The sequence below is a fragment of the Rhamphochromis sp. 'chilingali' genome, assembly GCF_963969265.1.
Source record: "Rhamphochromis sp. 'chilingali' genome assembly, chromosome: 22".
Classification (NCBI taxonomy): domain Eukaryota; kingdom Metazoa; phylum Chordata; class Actinopteri; order Cichliformes; family Cichlidae; genus Rhamphochromis; species Rhamphochromis sp. 'chilingali'.
In genome coordinates, this window is record NC_137950.1 from 13,655,157 (window position 1) to 13,674,804 (window position 19,648).

Genomic DNA, 19,648 nt, shown 5'->3' on the forward strand with positions numbered 1-19,648 from the left:
TGTATTAAATGTAGTTTATTACTGAACCTAAACATCTAAGTAACTTTAATGCATTTATTAAAAAAAAACCCACTTTCATACCACCATAGATGGAAGTGGCGATATTATTCTTTTTTAAAGTTCCAGATTTGTATTCTTAGAGTAGCTTTTACATGATTCACAGATCGAAATAATCCTCACACAGGCCCTCAGTTCACTCTTTCTGAAACAGGACATTTATTCTCCGTCACTTTTCCTATTACGCTACGCTCCATAAAAGGCAATGCTACCAGTGTAGGAAAACCTTAACTCTCTATATATTAAGTCTCCTTCATTTTAATAGTTCACTTATAATATAAATAGTAAAAAACATCAGTAGGTTAAAGCAGACCAGACTGCAAGCAGACCAGCAATGAACTGAAGAAACACCTGTGAGTTAAAGCTCAGGGCACAGCCGAGCAGTCTCACACAGGAGCTGGTGGTAACTAAAGTTGTCGCCTCGCTTTAGTCATCCGCAAAGTGTGCAGATCAGCTGCGTCCTCAGTGAACTAGAAAAGAGAGCACTGGCATGAGTTGTTTTTTTTGGGTTTTTTTACAGTATTTTGATGTGAATTATTTTGAACACAATGTGAATTTCTCATTTTTAATAATCACGGTCAAATCCAGTTTATTGTGACAACACCAGTTTCTTGTATGTAGAAGGTTTTTACAGATGGGTGGGTCTGCCGTACTCGCAACTAAGGCTATGACCATAATAATCATATCAGTTCTTAATGACATCACACAGAGCCAAAAGTAGAAAACAGCCGTCCGATTATTTTAGTATATTCACCTATGGTATCAATTAGAAACTCCTACATTGGCTCGTTCTTGAGTTATCCCATTAAGTTGCAATATATTTGACCTCTCAGGGCCACCGTAGAATAGTCTGTCCTCAACGAAGTGGCGCACAGGAGGTGAGAAGCATGGAAATGCTGATGTTATCACTGACAGAACCTTGTTCAGTATTTTCTTCTACACCATAACAAATATCATTCGCACAGCTTTCTATGAAATATCATGATATCATTTTGAGCCTACATCTCAAATAGTAGGTCCACCTTAACATAAATCAACCTCAGAAAGGTTTACTTTCAGGTTGCTTGATCTTATTATTTATAATTTTCTGTACACATGTATCATGTGAGGTCCCATTCACATTGATTGAAATTTGTACCAGCACTGACTGCAGAGCCGGGAGACAGCGAAAGAAGACAGAAGCCAATCAAGAAAGAGGGGAGGCAAAATAAAGCCCTTGCTGTATCAGCATCTCGTCCCCTCTAAGCCCTCTCACGCACTCTGAAATGAGCCGCTCCACAATGACCTTCACGGTGAAGAGAACGAAAATATCAGATATCTTCTGGATGAGATTTTTTTTTCATTACAATGTGAGCAGCTGTTTTAGCTCATTTCAAAGTTTTTACCGCCTATGTTGCTGCCTGCGTCTCTGCCAATCCAGTGGGACTGAGTGACTTCAAGAGGAACCTATTTTTTTCTTATTTTATTTAGGTCTTCCTCTCTGATGCTGGCTGCGTCTTTTTTGGAGTTACATACTTCTTGCAGTTTCAGGATGAGCTCCTGTGCAGATTTCTCTTGTATTAAACATCACAAGTGAGAATGATAACGTGGTATTTTCCACCTTAATCCAACATTTGAAATGTGCCAAAAGTCATCTCTTCTCTCAGAGCTCCATGCTGTCAAGCTGAGTGACATCAGTCAGCAGTGATAGTGAAAGTGTATGTCTATCAATACGTGTGAATGAGGAGACAAGCGTTAGGATGTCTAGCTCGATGTCTAGCCTTGATCTTTAGCTTTGAGCTCTGGTTTGATGGTGCTTGGCTTGTTCAGGGTTGAAGGGAAGATTAGTTTCCAAATCAGGCACTTTGAAAAAGTATCTGAGCTGCTTGAAGAAATTAGAAATGCACTGCCTAAATAGCACAAGCACAGATTTCATGAGAAATGATTTAAATTGGCCATAATGTTTAGTTTTTGTCTTAACAGATAATCAAAGGTTTGCATTAATTCACTCGCATTAAATCGAAATTTCCCTGATTCATTTCTCTCCTGCCTTCAGTTTCAGGTGTCTGCTATTGTGGTGTTTCTATAGAAGAGCTCTTTTTGATCTATACAAATCAAAGCCCAACTGTGAAGGGCTTTCTTTCACATAAAAATTCCTGCCACCTATAAATGTTTTCATCCTCAAAAAAAGCCCTCATTTGTCTTTAAGATGAAAGCCTTCGCTGTCAGCGGGCTTACACCGTCAGAATTCTCCATGACAGTTTCCCCTCTCCTGGGAGGGAGCAGCGTTTGATTCCTACACAAGAGGAGGAGAGAAGAGAGAAAACAGTGAAAAGATATACACTGTTTTCTCTTGTACATGCAGCTGCTGAGACAGATGGCTGCTGGGCGCTCTCAGCCAAGTGAAGCATAAGACAGGATATCACAGAACCAATGCAGGTGTGGGCATTTGAACAGAAATAAGAAGACTTTAGCTTAAGCTTTTACTGCCCTTTAAACTCTTGTATCGCCGCCACAAGATCATTTTCAAATAACTAACCCTTTGAGTTGCGCTCAGGCCAGAGACTGCCGTTTCATGGTGAAAAATGAAAGACAGAGCAAAGTTCACCAAGAAAAAAAGAGCACTTCTAGGTTAAACCCAAGTGGCAAATTTCATACAGGGTGCCTTTACACTTGCTCAGTATCTGCAAGCTGCTTTGCAACCCACCTCTGCCACACTTCCTCCTTTTCATGCTGTTTCTTACTTTATCCATGCCAAGTATGTTTTGAGCAGGGGTCTTGCTGCTGCTGCTTTCCTCACCTCCATCTTTCCATAGATACACCATAGACAGGTGGAGAGGTCCTACCACAGGGTCAATTTTCCCTCAAATTACTGCAGATTGAAATTATAATCACCTTTTTCAAACAAAAGTGGTCATGGCCTGACCACAAAGTGGTTAATTGCATCACTTTGATTCTAACAAGTCGCTTGATATTGTTTCTCCAAACTCTGTTAGCTGAAAAAAAATAAGCTAGCTGTGTGGTGCTAGCTTCCATTCTGTCTTTACCTGCAGGTGGCAAAGTGCAGGCCTTTGAGTGGCTGGTGGCAACTGGAGGATTCTTCATGCGCGGAGGACTCCCGCCAATGAGATCAGAGTGGTGGACCCTGGAGACCGTTGGAGACTGGGGGATGCTGGGGAGGGTACGCGACTTAGCCAGTATGGGTCTCTGTAGCTTCCTTTCCAGCGACCTGCATAGACAGCATAAATGGTCAATTACACGGATCGTTACAATACCACAGCCAAATCCAACATCAGCACTAACACTGACTCAGGCACATACTGGTAGACAAATACAACTTACTGTTAATGAGCAACGAAAGCATCTTTGCCAATCAATAGCTAAATTGCTTCCACCTCAGTATAATCAACCCGAAGGTCATTTGGAACACTAGAACAGTAGATCGATAGTGGACTGAACACTGTCCAATGGGACGCAAATCAATGGCTACAATCACAAGATCGGCTTAACAAATTGGTGACAAGCACACATCCAGGCTTACTTGTGTCTTTTTTATGTTAATATTTTCTCACAGGAGACTGCGTTCCTTGTGCTCTCACAGCCGTGCTGCGTTAGACTGCAACAGATGACTGATATTACATACAAATCCTCTCTGAAACATTTGTGTCTCATTTATAATAGAGACTAAGAATCTGAAAACAACAAACTCGGTACTGACTCAGTGCATTGAGTCCACCTCCAACGCCACTTCCGATCAGATTGATGTGCTGAGATTTAATGAAACGTGGCCGGCATAGCAGACATCAGCCTGGTGGAGCTGGAAGACATCTGACCTCCAGACTTTAGCGTGACAAGCCTGGGTACTAAACACATGATCCCCAGCTGAAAATGAGTTGAAGACATGCAAGCTGAATTCTCAGAGGCTGATTTTTCCTGAAAGCTTCAGGGGAAAGTTTTTATCTGTGATTAAATGTGTGTTTTGTTTTAATATATACACAAATGTATATATATATTATCTCATATCATATAATATGAGATAACTGTTTCATTTTGAGCATTTTGAAGATGAAACAAGACAACCACTTGCAGATTTGGACAACAAAACAAGCTGTTAAATTTCATAAGCCGGCATAATGGTGTGTCATTACACCAGCATATGCCTTAGAGAGCAAGTGTGCCTGCATGCAAATTTCAAACCTCTCTGTCTTTTTGGGTGTTTTTCATTTTTCCTCTCTCATTTGCCGTCTAGTCCTGTTTGTTTCATTGTGATTTGTCAGCCCTGCAACCCAGATTACGTTCCAAAAACTAACAACAGTTCCACATTTTATTATGTGGAACTGTTGTTGACAATTAGAATTGCAGTTTTGCAATTATTTATAAGGTCTGAGGCAGAAATTAACTTTACTAATTTGCTGGGAAATAAACACGAGAGTTAAATGTTGCAGTACTGTGCAAAAGTCTCGAGTGACTCCTCATCCTTTTGTATTTTGCTCCCAAAGAGCCAGACTTTTATTGTCATTGTTTAAGAGTTCTTGAGCCATAGTTCTCCAGGCCTTGTACCTGACCATTTTCAGAGGAATCTATTTTTGTTTGCTAATACTTGCCTATGAATAATTCAAACATTAATAAGGCACCTAACTCAAGGGCTGAGCCAATGTTGTGTCTACACATAACAGACACCTTGGCAAAAAAAAACAAAAAAACATTTAAAAATATATCTTCAGGCACTTTGTTACTAGCAGCCTGTGCAAAAACACATTATTTATTCCCATTCTTTAGTTGAATCTATGAAAAGATATGAAAAGAAAAGTCACAGTTTGGCAGGTATTAAATATTTTTGCACCAACAAGGATATCAAATTGCCATATTTCAGTATGCTGCGCACTGTGTCCTCAAAACAACTGAAGAAACCGAAACCATGCAATACCATCTGAAAAGCATCTGATTCACAAAAACTTTTTTCAGCATGGCAGCAATCCAAAACACACTGACAATACAATAAAAGCATATCTGCTTAGAAAAACACAATGCAAAACAATCAGTCACGGCCTCCCCAGACCCCAAACTCATCATTATTGAAGAAGAGCTTGCAATGTCCTTCCTGAAGACTACTTAAAGAGATGACAAGAAAGCTTTCCTAATAGGGTTCAGTGTTTAGAAATGAAGGTGGTCATACCAAATATCGACTCTCAAGCTCAACAGAATTGTACAAACTCTGTGTTTGGCTTATATACACTCTCTATGTTTGCACTTTTTAGTGAATCGCTGCACCTATTTCTCATCTCCACAGTAAAATCTAAAGAAATGAAGAGTGACTTTTGCAGATGACTGCAGATCATTTACTAAGCATGAATGATGACTCGACCGTCTTGAGTTCTTGGCAGGCAACCTTACGGTGATTACAGGACTGCCCATATGAGCTAATGTAAACATCTTGTTTGTAAGTGTTCCCATTCAAAAGATTCAAAAACATGTACTCTACAGATAAATCTGCCTGTTACCACCAGAGCAGGTAGAGTAAGGTAAGAGCTCTTAAAGGGCTGGAAAAAGCAGAGGCTTGTGCAGCATGTACGCATCAATCACAGTCTAGATTCATTCAGCAGACATCAACCAAGGCCTCAATAAACTAAATAGGTTGAGTGAACCACACAATAAAAACGAGAATGAAATTCTGTATTCTGTATAACAAAATTCTATAACCTCTTCAAATGTTTCAGAGAAGCTCACAGCCACTGATTCAAATCATATACCATCTTATTCCATTAAATTTATGTTGTCTCCACTGTGCTGCTGTTTATGTCGTGCTGTTTTTCTGCTTCATGGGACATTTATTTTTATGTATCTGTCATGGTCCTGGGTCATTTTGACCCAGTGTTCTTAGTTTTTCTGTAGTTTTGTATTTTGTTTCTTATGTCCATTGGATTGTTTGGTTTGGTATTTGGATTCCCCCTGTGTCCATGTTTTTATTGTGGTGTTTGCTCTGGTACCGTGTTCCCATCCTATGTGTTCTGTGTTCTCCTCATCCCCTCGTATTCATCCTTCTTCTCTGCCTCTCTCTCTGCCTCTCTCTCTCCGTGCTCATCTCTGTGTACTGTGTTGTGTTTAAGGTCCACATCTTGGTGTCAGTATCGTCAGTTTCGTGTCCTCCCTGCTCGGCCATGAGTAATTGTCTTCAGCTGTGTTCCCCGTGTGTTCCCACTTCCCTCGTTACCTTCTGTGTATTTATGTCAGAGTGTCCCTTTGTTCTGTGTTGCGTCGTCCCTCTAGGTTGTGTGCATTTTCCGTGTCTTCCCAGCGCCTCAGCTTTTAGATGCTCCCAGTATAGTTTTGTATGACTTCTTATGTTCCTGTTAATAAAGACCGGCCTTTGAGTTCATCCCCGTGTGTCTAGAGCCGTGCATTTGGGTCCTCTCTTGCCTTCACACAGCCGCCGCATGACAGAACGACGCAACCACGAAATGGACCCAGCAGGCTCCGCCCGTGAGGGAGATATTCTCCGTGTACAGAGTCTGGTGCAACGAATAACCCACGCCTCGGACTCACGGACAATTTCCGTCGGACTTAACGCCATAAAGGCAATAATCGAGGGAAACCCTTTCCTTCAGCAGCTCACCTGCTATGAAGGCTTTATCGACGAATTGAGCCGAGCTAAGGAGGCATTACAAGCCCGTGAGCTGGCAGACAGTGTCCGTTCCCGGGATTCCACGCCACAGCGACTGCAGACGGAGATCTCCGCCCATCAGCCGCCGCAGCAGCAGCAAACTAAGCTCGCCGCGACGGTACCGCAGCAGCAGACGGGGCTCTCGGTGTCGCAACAGCAGCTGCTAAAACGAGAGGGTTTTTTGGCGCCGCTGCCGCAGAGCCCTTCTCCATCCCCTCTCAGCTCTGACCGTCGCTCTCCCGCTGCTCTCCTAGCAGCGATGTGGTCGGATGATGAAGAGGAGACCGTCACCCCCGCATCATCACCGGTTTCCCCCGTCACCCCCGTTCCCTCATTAAGGAGGAGACGCCGTCGCCGGTCCTCTCCTCAGTCGGATTCCGGGACTACTGGGCAGCCGGCTGGGGTGAGTGACAAAGACACTTTCTCTGTTCACTCTGAGGCTAGTTCTCACTACTCTGAATGCAGGAATGCAAACTCTGTGACTCTTGCCGTAGACGCTAAAGGCTCACGGTCTGTAAACGTTGAATCTGAACCCGAACTTCTTATGAACCATTGTACTGCCCGGAGGGTCAACTCAGAGACAGTTTCTCCTACGTTTGGACTCATATTCGAGAAAGACCATCCTTCGCTAGTGTTTCCTAGGTCTAAAAACTCGAAGTCAGCATTTCCTGAGTTAGAGACACCTGTTTCTGTGCCCTTTACCTGTGTGTCTGCTGAGGATGATTGTTTTGCAGTTAAGCTCACCCCTGGGGCTTTACTACCTGCCCCCTTAGATGGTAAAACAGTAAAATCCAAGACTGTAAATGTTCCTGTGATAGCTCGACCCCAGCTCGTTGCTTCTGAGCCATCACCCCCGGGGATTGTCCATTCTGACGTATGTACTGATTCAAATGTTCTTGAGTCAGGGGGCTCTACACCCACCACTGTTTACCCTAGGTTTACTGCTTCCGGCGATCCGGTGGTAAAAGACTTTGCTTCATCTGCCTCTCCGGTGCACAGACCTATGTTTACATCGGCTATTAACCCCTCCTCTGTCAGTATAAGTACGGTTAGCTCCGAAGAAAGAAGCTCTAAGACTGTTGGTGCATCAGCTGATCACATTTCTCTAGAGTCTGTACACACTGAAGGTGATGCATTAGTGCCTGTAAGCTACAGCTTTAGTACACTTAACGCTACGAAGTCAGAGCGCTGTTCCTCATCCGCTCACTCAGGGCAGGGAATCGATCTCTTGCAGACTGTTCTTTCTAGGCCCGCCTCCCAGGCCCCTTGTGTTCTAGGGATAGCTGCGGCCCAGCACTCACCTGCACCTGTCTCAATTCCCCAGGTGAGGGGGGCTGGCGCCCAGCTGGTCCCTGTTCCGGTTTCCGGGTCAACTGAGGCTCTGCTGGTCCCTGCACCCGTATCGGCTCCTCAGGTGGGGACAGCAGCCGCCCAGTCCCTGCCGAAATCTGTGCCAACCGCTGAGGTGGGGCCCGCCAGGACCCAGCCAGTCTCTGCACCTGTACCTACTCCTCAGGTGGGAGCGACTGGTGTCCAGCAGGTGCCTGCACCTTTCAACTGCGTTGTAGGCCCAGGGGAACTGACACTGCCACCTGTCCTACATCCGCTCCCACACCCATCATTGCACTCAGCTGCACAGGATGCCCCTCAGTCAGTCATTCAACCCATAACCCTGCCATTAATACACTCTGTAGCTGAGCCACTAGCCGCCCGACCCGCAGCCACTTCAGCCACTCCTCCACCCGTCACACCTCCACTACAACCATCACTGCAGTCTCTAGCGCAGTCTCCTGCAGCTCTGCTTTCCCCAGTGCAGTCTCCAGTGTCCCCAGTGCAGTCTCCAGTGTCCCCAGTGCAGCCTCCTGCAGCCCTGCTTTCCCCGGTGCAGTCTCCAGTGTCCCCAGTGCAGCCTCCTTTAGCACAGTCACCCACTCAACCACCAGCACCACAACCGTCACTACCTCTAGTTCGTTCCCCTGTGAAGTCATTAACTCCACCACCTACTGCACTCTCACCACCACCGTTACTACAGACATCAGTTCAGTCCCCTGTGCAGTCATTTACTTCTCCACCGTTAGCAGCTCAGGTCCCCGTGTGTCCAGCAGCTCAGGTCCCCGTGTGTCCAGCAGCTCAGGTCCCCGTGTGTCCAGCGGCTCAGCTCGCACCTGAACCTTTGGCCCAGTTCCCCGTAGCAGTGCAGTTTTCTAGCCAGCTTAACGTTGAGCCCGGGGTCCCAATTCTCTCTGGCTCTACATCGGCTCCTGCTGGAAGCTCGGATGAGCTCATCCAGCACTCCGCGGCTCCCGTGCCGCCATCTACCTCGTCCGCTGGGGGTTCCAGTGAGCCCAGCCAGCACCTCCTCGTCTCCGCTGGAGGGTCCGAGGGGCCCGTTCAGCCTCCTGTCTCCGCTGGAGGGTCCGAGGAGCCCGTTCAGCCACCTGTCTCCGCTGGAGGGCCCGAGGAGCCCGTTCAGCCACCTGTCTCCGCTGGAGGGCCCGAGGAGCCCGTTCAGCCTTCTGCCACGTCAGCTGGAGGGCCCGAGGAGCCTGTTCAGCCTTCTGCCTCTGCTACGCCTGGCCCAGCCTCAGAGTCCTCGTCCCCGTCTGGCCCGGCCTCAGAGTCCTCGTCCCCGTCTGGCCCGGCCTCAGCCTCTGCAGCTCCGCCTGGTCCGGCCTCAGCCTCTGCAGCTCCGCCTGGTCCGGCCTCAGCCTCTGCAGCTCCGCCTGGTCCGGCCTCAGCCTCTGCAACCTCGTCTGGTCCGGCCTCTGAGTCTTCGTCCTCGTCTGGTCCAGCCTCCGAGTCTTCGTCCTCGTCTCGTCCAGCCTCCGAGTCTTCGTCCTCGTCTGGTCCAGCCTCAGACTGTGCTTCGCCTGGTCCGGCCCCCGCATCGCCACCGTCTGGTCCTGCCTCGTCTGGTCCTGCCTCGTCTGGTCCTGCCTCGACTGGTCCTGTGCCCACCAGGCCATGGCCAGCACGCCTGAGACTGGAGGGCCGCCGCTGCCTTCCGCGCGGTCGGCCCCCTGAACTGCTCCGTCGTCTCCTTCGCCATCGCCGCTGCCTTCCGCACGGCCGGCCTCCGGACCAGCTCTGTCACCTGTGCCACCCACCTGGTCGGCCCCCCGACCGTGTGACCCGTGAACTCTTGTGCCTGTGGTCTCTGGGTCGGCCCCCTGAACTTTATTTGACCTTTGGTCTTGTGCTCCTGTGTTTTCTGTTGTTCGTTTTTGTTTTTTGTTCCGAGCCCTCCGTCCTAGGCCCCCGCCGCCCGCCCTGGGTCGTTTTCTGTTTGGTTTTTGTTTTCCTGTGTTTTGGGCTGTCTGGAGCCAGCCCTTGAGGGGGGGGTACTGTCATGGTCCTGGGTCATGTTCTTAGTTTTTCTGTAGTTTTGTATTTTGTTTCTTATGTCCATTGGATTGTTTGGTTTGGTATTTGGATTCCCCCTGTGTCCATGTTTTTATTGTGGTGTTTGCTCTGGTACTGTGTTCCCATCCTATGTGTTCTGTGTTCTCCTCATCCCCTCGTATTCATCCTTCTTCTCTGCCTCTCTCTCTGCCTCTCTCTCTCTCCGTGCTCATCTCTGTGTACTGTGTTGTGTTTAAGGTCCACATCTTGGTGTCAGTATCGTCAGTTTCGTGTCCTCCCTGCTCGGCCATGAGTAATTGTCTTCAGCTGTGTTCCCCGTGTGTTCCCACTTCCCTCGTTACCTTCTGTGTATTTATGTCAGAGTGTCCCTTTGTTCTGTGTTGCGTCGTCCCTCTAGGTTGTGTGCATTTTCCGTGTCTTCCCAGCGCCTCAGCTTTTAGTTGCTCCCAGTATAGTTTTGTATGACTTCTTATGTTCCTGTTAATAAAGACCGGCCTTTGAGTTCATCCCCGTGTGTCTAGAGCCGTGCATTTGGGTCCTCTCTTGCCTTCACACAGCCGCCGCATGACAGAATCATAATGTGTTTCTAACTGTTATGCTCAGCAGAACAGGAGCCTGCTGTAAACCACTTTAAATTGAGTCAGGCCAGTTAAACATGACTTATTTAATGTAATAAATGGAATGATTGAAGGGATAAAAACGCCTGGGCGGACTAAGTGACAAACAGAAGCATCGTGTGTACCATTTTGTGTACATTACCGAAGGATGGGCATTAACTTGTTCATCACAGAATGATTTGCCATCGGCAATCATTCACTGTGGGCTGGCTGAAGCAAATGAATCACTGTATACTCCCATTACTGTATAGTAAAGTTGCCCGTTTAATCCAATTAAACATTTCCTGTGCCGATTTGACACACAAGCAGCTGTAACTGGTAACTGTCTGCCAGGCTTCACTTCCACTAATTCGACTCTACCTCTCGACAGTGTTTGAGGGGCTGGTGCATCTTGGAGCGTTGTTATGCAATTATCAGGCAAACAACATGGTCTGCCGTGAGGTTACTTGTACTAAGAGATTGTCCAAGAAGTCGATGTGCTCTAGTTTCAAGGAGTATTTTATTTGCATGCAATTAACAGGTATCTGTGTTCCTGACAAGCACACATACTGTCATGGTCCTGGGCCATGTTGGCCTAGTATTCTTAGTTTTTGTGTGTTTTGTATTTTGTTCCCTATTTATGCCTTGGTTCCTAGGTTATTTAGTTAAGATGTTCCTTATTTGGTTACCTCCTGTGTGCCCCTGTGTATCTGTGAGCCCTCGTCTCTCCTTGTGTTTTATTCCATGTTTTCCCCAGCCCGTTATGTCTGTGTTCTCCCCGTGCTCTCTCTCCTCCTGTCTGAACCTCCGTGTACTTCCTGTTTTACTTTGACAGTCTCTCGTCAGTATGCGTCATGTTGTGTTCACTCCTGCCCTGTCTCGTTATGGTTATCTGTGTCAGCTGTGTTCCCCATGTGTTCCCACTTCCCTCGTTAACCCTCTGTGTATTTATGTCTGCGTCTCCCTCAGTTCGGTGTCGCGTTCTCCCTCATGCTGTGTGTGATTCTCCCTGTGTTTCTTGGTGAGCTTTATATTTAGTTTTTCCCAGTTTAGTTTTGTATTACCCGTGATCTGCCTTTCCAGCAATAAAGCTGTGCTCTCTGAGCTTATTCCCCGTGTCCCCGTGAGTGTGCGTTTGGGTCCTCTCCTGCATGCCACACAGCCGAATCATGACACATACAGTCTATTGATGCAACTTGCTAACCAAGCAGATAGCTTAGAGTTAATCTCATGTCTTATCCAGTTATGTTGATTTCTTGCTCCAAAAATAACAAGATATCAGCAGCTAAAAAGCTTAAAATTATGCTTTTCCAGCTGGACCTCATAAATCAACTGGCCTCATCACTATGGATACATCCATCTTTCTGGTAAATGTATCCTTTTAAAGAACACTTTTTGAGCTGTTACATTTAATTTGACCTCAAATGCAATGCAAAAATCCCGGGTGTCAAAAAATGTCTCCTATGTGGTCCGAAACAGGGTGAAAGGCTGGTAACCGTGGCGATACAAATTCAGAAAATGAACAAATTTCATCAAATATCATCAATCTGATGTAAGCCAGACATTAAAGCCTTTCTTCTACACACAGGATCATATCTAATCCATTAAAGAGCTTGCCTTTACGAAAGAAGATTATTAGTCATTAATTAATTCATGAGGAAATCCAATGCTGCAGCTTTATTAAGAAGTGCATGCACTCAGCGGTGAATAGGAGTCTTTTTGGTACCAGCATGTTTTTACAAGCCACTTCAGTAAAACTCAAGTGTGCTGTGTTTGAGGGGGGATACTTATGTTCTCTTTTAATTCCCTTCGATCGCTGGCTCAGGATATGCGGCGTAAGCTCGGGGTTTACTCGGCGCTAGGGAGCTATCAGGTAAACCAACAGCGGGTGCAAAGTCAGCACATCTGCAGGTTTGAGAGGCAAAGCGCTGCCGGCAAGGAAACCCCCCCCTCTGTCCCCTTCTGGCTGCCTCTGCCTCAATTTTATCCCACAACTTAGACATTCACATTACTCACACTCTCATTACACATACATATAGGATCTTGGGGGTGGGCACGATACACGGAGTCCAAAGTACCATCAGGGTGTACACCCCACCCCTGGCATCGTTGCCCACCTCTCAATTTTAAATACACGTAGACATTGAGGGCTAGCAGGAGGGACCATGCGCTTACCTGCTGCTCTCTGGCAGGTAGCTCCAAGCCCTCCTGGGTTTTAAATGCACCTTAGAACACACATGCATCAACACTACAATGAGCGGGTGGAGGGAGGTTCGGAGTCTTCTCTCACCCCCGTTCTCTGCGACCTGCTGGAGCAGGGGGGCTAGGAGGAGGAGGAGTTGACCGTCCGACTGCGGTCTGGAGTGTGGAGCCTTCCTGCTGCTGCGGAGTCGGGGTGGTCTGCCTCCCCCCACCGCAGGGAAAAGGGAAACACCACCTGGGTCTGGGTGCAGTTCCCCCCTCCAGGGGCGGGGGCACCTAGACCCGGTTTGTAGAGTACGCTTGGGGAGTGTGATCGTGTGTACAATGTCTCTTTATGTCTGTCTCCACGTTGGTTGAGTGTGGAGTAAGTGCATATGAGAGCATGAGGGTGGGAATGGATGTTTGTATCTGTGTGTGCCTGTATGTCTGTGTCTATATGTCAGGTTGGGTGTCAGGCGCCACCTCTCTGGGGACATCTCAGGCCCTCCAGGGTTTGGAGGCCTATCTCCCCCTACCACCACTTTCCCTGCCAGTGGCGGACCCCCTCAGACATCGGTGCGTTGGTGGTTCTTTGTGTCCGGGGATGGGCGTCCAGGTACACACCGGCTCACTCCTTGGCGGCCGCTTATCGGGGCCTGGAGCCTGGGGCTCGCTCGGGCCACTTCGGAGGTGGGGTGCCCCCGGCCTCTCGGCCTGGGGCTCGGTCACTCAGGCGCAGCTGGCTGCCGGCGGAGCTCACGGGCGCGTCACTGCAACTCCCCCTGGCTTCTGCTCCGCGGCTGCTGAGTGAGCCCTCATCTGGGACTCTCCTCAGCTCTTTCCGGGACAGTGGCGCAGCTGCCCCTCTGTTGGTCTTCCTTGGTCTCTTGTGTTCTGGGGGCCTCTGGATGTCTGGAGTTTTGATCTCCTCCACACCTGCTTCACGCCCTGGAGGACGGGGCTGTGGCCCCCCCACACCCTCTAGCAGATTATTACATGAAGGAACCTTTTAAAAAAAACAACAACAAGCGCGTCCATGCTCACAGGTGTACACACTGGTGATCACACCCACAAACTACACCCTTTTTGGCTCCTACCTCAAAGCACACTGTGTTCTGTTGATCTTATGTGCTGCACAATAATGTTTAACATTTAGTATTTACTGTCATATTCCCATATATCATTGTGATGTTGTTTATTCTATTACGCGTTCTCTTCTGCTTGCTTTCTTTTTTCTTTCTCAGCAGGTGACCCAGGTGATTGATATATGCATTTTTTTTCTCTGCCCGTTCTGTTGGTTTTTGTCTTTTGCCCTTCTCCCCCGTCCCTCTTCTCAGCTGTTTCTCTTTCCCTCTTTCTTTCTCCCCTTCTTTCCCCCAGTCAAGTCTGTCCCGTATTCAGTAAGTGAAAATAAAATAAACAATAAAAGGTGAATCAAATGGACCATTACGGCAAGGCTGGGATGGTCAGTTTGGTAAAGTAAATCCGTTGGGCATCTTTCTTTGCCTTTAGACAACAATTCTGATGGCAAAAGAGCCAAACGGGACAGGCCAAAAAAAAAAAAAAAAAAAAAAAAGGAAACCGAGAGCTAAAAGAAAACACGGGTGGTGAATTTGTGAATGTTTGACACTGACAAACCGCGTGTTGTGTAATACTTTAACGCTGACTACGGTATATACATGTGTGCAGGACTTACACAAATAGAAACTTTGATAGTAATGCAAACTGAAAGCTCTCTTACTCCTCGGCAATCCATACTGACTTGCATGAAAAAGCATCTGCCCGAGGTGCGCGCACACACATCTCTTCTCAGTGAGCATAAGATGAAATAACTCAGAGTCCACGGGTAAACAAATGCACACACATACAACTGCACTGACACACACGTGCGCAAACACAGTTGTTGGCCTCCCACCAGCACATCATGATGATAACACACTGTGCTGAACAGCCGGCCCAGGCCACTCTGACAATTTGGGCTTCACTCATCCAACAAACCTGTTGCTTAGCGACTCTGACTACAAACGGGGGAGACGAGAGATCGCCGGAGAGGCTTATTCTTGCTTCCCAGCAGCAATTTATACTTTCATAAAAACAGCGTCTCGCCCAGGGTTGCGAGCATCAAGTGCACCACGTTTTGTGGGGTGTTTCTTTTTTCTTTTTTTTTGTCACCGAATTTATTATCGCTTATATTTTAGTCGAGCTTTCTTTGGCAGTGTACATTTGTGCGAGCGCTCTGAGTGAAATAAAATGACACTACAACAAATGGGTGACATTTTTTTTCTTAGAAATAACAGAAGAATGCATGAAGAAGAACATTAATTAAAGATGTGGAGGGGCTCACGAGGAAAAAAGGTCACCATGCAGAGAGATCTTGACCAGGAGTCAAACTTCTGACCTTATGATTGAAAAGCAATGTTTTTATGTGGTGTGGGTGGTTTGTGGGCTACAATGTTACTCCTGGATTGGCATCATCAAGCCTTAACAATTAAACTGATTTTGCAACAGTGTTTGAGAAAGACAGGGACTTGTGGTGAATTTGTGGTTCTGTGGATGTGTCCTTCAGTGTTGGAATTGGTATTGGTCTACAGAGAGCTTAGCATGCGTGCAACCTACACACATGTGCGTTGAACTTTGGTTGAAAAGTGGTCCGGAACAGGAAAGTGGGAGAAGCACAGACGGTGGCTACAGAGGACAGTTTTCATTGTTTTTAGCATCCGGCTTCACTTCAGCTCTCTGTGTGTTAAAAGTGTGTGCAGCGCAACAGCACAAGAAGTTGAAGGACATTGCACCCTTAGCTTCGATGTCCTTCTGAATCGATCATGAGTTAAACCTGCCCTAAAGTACACCTTGCATTTTGAATCTAATGAAGCAGTAATATACAAAATGAGCATCACGTTTTATTCCATAGGATAAGAAACTAACACATGAGACCACACGCTTATGGATAAAGTGTTTCATGAGGTCATAAATCAGGTGATAAGTTGGATCCTTTTCTCACAGATTTATATACAAACAGACTTCATTATGCAACAAGAGGAGCCGCCACCTGCTGGCGATTAGAGCAAGTGCAGGTTCAAGGCACTTCAGCATCGAGGCGTGTAAGCTCTGTCTACTTTTTATAGCCATCCTCTGGTAAAAACAGAATCACGTGTTTGAGTGGTGTTGTGTTTTAAGCACTCACCCGGTTTGTTTTCCTTGTTTTTTTTGGGGTGGAAGGAGCACTTCTCTATATCTTTGAACGCTTGACTTAACATGAAAAGACTGCAAAAAAAGCCTCTGTTCTCTGTCTCAGTGCAGACTAAAATTAGATTTGTTTCTACAAGAACACATTCTGGTACAACAGAAGCACAGCAATTTGTATTAGTGACCTATATTAATTCCAAAAGTAGCACGTGCAGTGCCTTCAGTCCTTTTTGGTAATCTGATGTGAAACTGTTGAAGTATTTTTCCATTGAATGCTATGTAAGGGTTCTTCCAGCCTCAGAATGGGTCTCTGGGAGTAAATACACACAGCAGTAAGTCTGATCACCACATGCGCAAAGGCATTTAACAGAAAACGGTGTTTGATTAAAACAAATGTACACTATGCTTAGGTAGATGAAGCGCTAGCTAATAAAAGACATTGGAGGATGGGTTATGAAGACTTTTGAAGAAACATCCTATGCTGGGGATAGAGATGGGGGTTGGCTGTGCTGGTGAATGTAGCTGCGTAGAAAGAACTATCTATGGTGCTGAACTGACTTAAAGCACACTCGCAGAGCACAGCAAGTGCACATCCTCATACTTGTTTACACACGTGCCCACGTTTTCATGCTCCGAACTTCAGTTCCAAACTTTTGCTCTTCTTGTCTTCACATGCTTTCATGAATTTGTCTTCTTAACAATTTTATAGATTTTCGAAAGATTGTAATCCACAGAAATCACAGACCTGTGATGTAAGTGTAATATTTATTTTATTGTTGAGTTTAAATGTAACTAATTGAGAAGAAATTGGTCAAAAAGAAATAAGAGCAGATTAAGTGACAAGCGGGAGAAAAGGCTATTCTACATTACGTAAAGATGGACATTAACTTGTTCATTACAGACTGACTCACCATTACCCATCATTCACTGTGGACTGACCTTCTTGTCACTATACATTATGCTAATGGTTGTACCTGAGAGGGGCCATGCAGCAGTAAAAGACGACTGAAAATACAGCATGTCTCATGTAGTAAGGAAATTTTGCAGTTAAAGCCTTTAGCACTTTGAAATCATGCTTTTCTTACAAGGGATGTAATCAGAACCAGTACTTCTGATATCTTTAAATACCAAAATTCATTGTTTTTTGTGATTGTGCTGTTTTGTAGTTTTTCCTGTACATACTGAGCCTGCAGATCTTCCCGGACTGACAGCGGCAGTATTGTAGTCTTGTCTAGTCAAGTCTCCATTGGCTAACATATTTAGAATCGCCAACGTTGCATAAATTCTTAAAGCTGTGTTGACACTGGAAATTACGGGGCAACCAGCAACCACAGAAAGCAAATGACTTTCAATGACATGAAGCATCTACGGACAACGGGAAATGGGCGGGACCTGAGATAATGTTTTTTCAACTTCCAATTCCGTGTTAACTCACATAGCACAAAGCATTTCCAAGGTACCGCTGTCTGAACACATTCAGCTCCACCTAGACGTTATCACGTGCGCTTCACGTTACCGTAACTCCTCAACCATTTTGAACAAGAGAGAAAATTCAAACGGTTCCTGAAAGATGAGATTACTTCATAACTTTACAGCCAATATTTAAAAAATAAGTCCAGGTGCCATGTATGATACTTGGGTGTTAAAGGGTTAGGGAGTTTATGTTTAAGTACATAGATCACTCTTTTTTTCTTTGCTACTGTGATACTGAATTAGGTATTGAGAGTCACGTAACTCTACTGGCACTGGTAACAGCCACTGAATATCTGCATCTGTGACATGATGATTTCTAATAGTAATATGGACGACTTACGAGGGCTGTGCGACCCGCGCTCATTGTTTTAAACTAGTAAGTAGGCTGGTTTGTTGCTGGACTAGCGGACAGTCTCCATTCTGCCCGCTAGAGAGCCATTCTTGCTGTGCCTCAGGTTTCCATCACTCTCACTCTTCGCTCTCTTCACCTGCTGGGTACATCTTTTGCAGCGGCTCTGGTGTCACAATCAAGCCTTCATTATCCCCGGACATTTTGTACCCAGTACGTTCTGTAATTAGCATTTACTTCGAGTGTCTATCGCCTGTTTGAAAAGGTACATATTAGGGGTGCAACGATACACAAAATTCACGGTTCGGTTCGGTTCGATACTTTGGTGTCACGGTTCGATATTTTTTCGATACAAAAAAAATGTTCATGCCTTTTTAATTTGTCATTTATTAAAATTATAAATATATATTTTAACTCAAAAGTACAGTTTTTAAATTTAACCCTAACCCTTGTGCGCGTTTTTTATTTTGACAGCGAATGCGCACCTGCGGACCACTTATGTGCAGCCCTGGTTATTTAGCTCGTCATATTGCAGCCACAGAAATTCTTTTGTCCATGAAACCATAAAGCTGCACTTTCTTTTTGCCTTATAGTCTCATTTGTCATAACTTCTCCGTTTTGTGGTAAGCTTTTCTTTGGCTGTCACTTCTTCACCCTGACCTGTCTTATTTGGCTCAGCAGAACTAAAATATATATACTGCTACTTTTACACACAACTCACATAAGCTCAGCGATTCTCTGCGCGATCAACCTCTCACATGTTTAAGCTTGCTGCGGGAGATTTCACTTGTCATGTTTGCATAGTAAGCTAACGATTAATAAAACGATGTCAGAGGAATTGGTGCACAAATTATCATCACTCACAGATCAGTGCTGTCATTGCAAAGTGAAAGCAAAAAAACAAGCGCAAATTCAAACGCGATTTCAATATGTCACATATTGACAGTGGCTCACCGATGCCAATGACATAATTACCCAGCTACATTTCTGAAAGAATGCAAAAGCATTGACATATATTTTTCCTACAATAGCCCGACGGGCAGGGCAGAGAGATTTTTGTAGCCCGACTGGAAAGATCGCTAGCTCCAGGACGTCGGGCTAGCGATTTTGCAAGCCCTGTATCTGATTGAGGAATCACTCATCTTTGGAAAAGAGAGTTTATTACAGAGAAATGTCTCTTTCCAAAATAAAAGCTATACTATCCGCTTCTTCTGGGCTATATTCTCAGCAGCATAAGGAGAATCACGTGCTAACAGCTGTCTAAATGACTCGGCTAAAGTTAGTAGCATGCTTGTTGTTTTTGTCTTTGCACTAGGATGATGTCGGTGTAAATGTACAGTCATATTCGTTGTGTTCCCACTAGTGCTTTCAGGTTAATCTCGTTGAAATGACCTTAACGCCACAACACGGCAAATCTCCGTTAACGAGCTACCGCCGATCGCCCCGTGCATGGGGCTAGACGGCCAACACGTTAACGAGCTAACTGCGCTAACACACTAGTTCACACCAATGTAATTAAGCATTGCATGGCACATCCAACATACTGTTTTACTTTAGTCCATGACTCGCTTACCTTCAGGGTCATACGTCACATGAAAACCAAAATAATTCCAAACGCCAGATCTGAATGAGGGTGGGGGAGGTCCATCTTGCAAGGAGAGCTTAACTTCTGTCTCGCTAGCTTGCCCTGCGCTCTTCCTCCTGACTATGCTGTCTGTGTTGAGCGCTCAGTGGATCTGCGCTCGACAGTGCAGCCTAGGCGGAGTAGTCGAACGCAGATTCACTGAGCGCTCAACACAGACA

General features: G+C 45.9%; 1 protein-coding gene across 2 annotated transcripts in view; it reads right to left on the reverse strand.

Moving 5' to 3' along the window:
* Window positions 1–19,648, reverse strand: part of ankfn1b (ankyrin repeat and fibronectin type III domain containing 1b) — a 162,750-nt gene that overhangs the window by 113,995 nt on the left and 29,107 nt on the right. Inside the window, exon 3 of one of the 2 annotated variants that reach the window (XM_080873812.1) lies at window positions 3,084–3,265. In XM_080873812.1, coding sequence (XP_080729938.1) covers window positions 3,084–3,265 — 182 coding nt within the window. Of the gene's footprint in view, window positions 1–3,083; window positions 3,266–19,648 lie in introns of those variants that run through there. The other variant, XM_080873813.1, reaches the window with a different exon arrangement.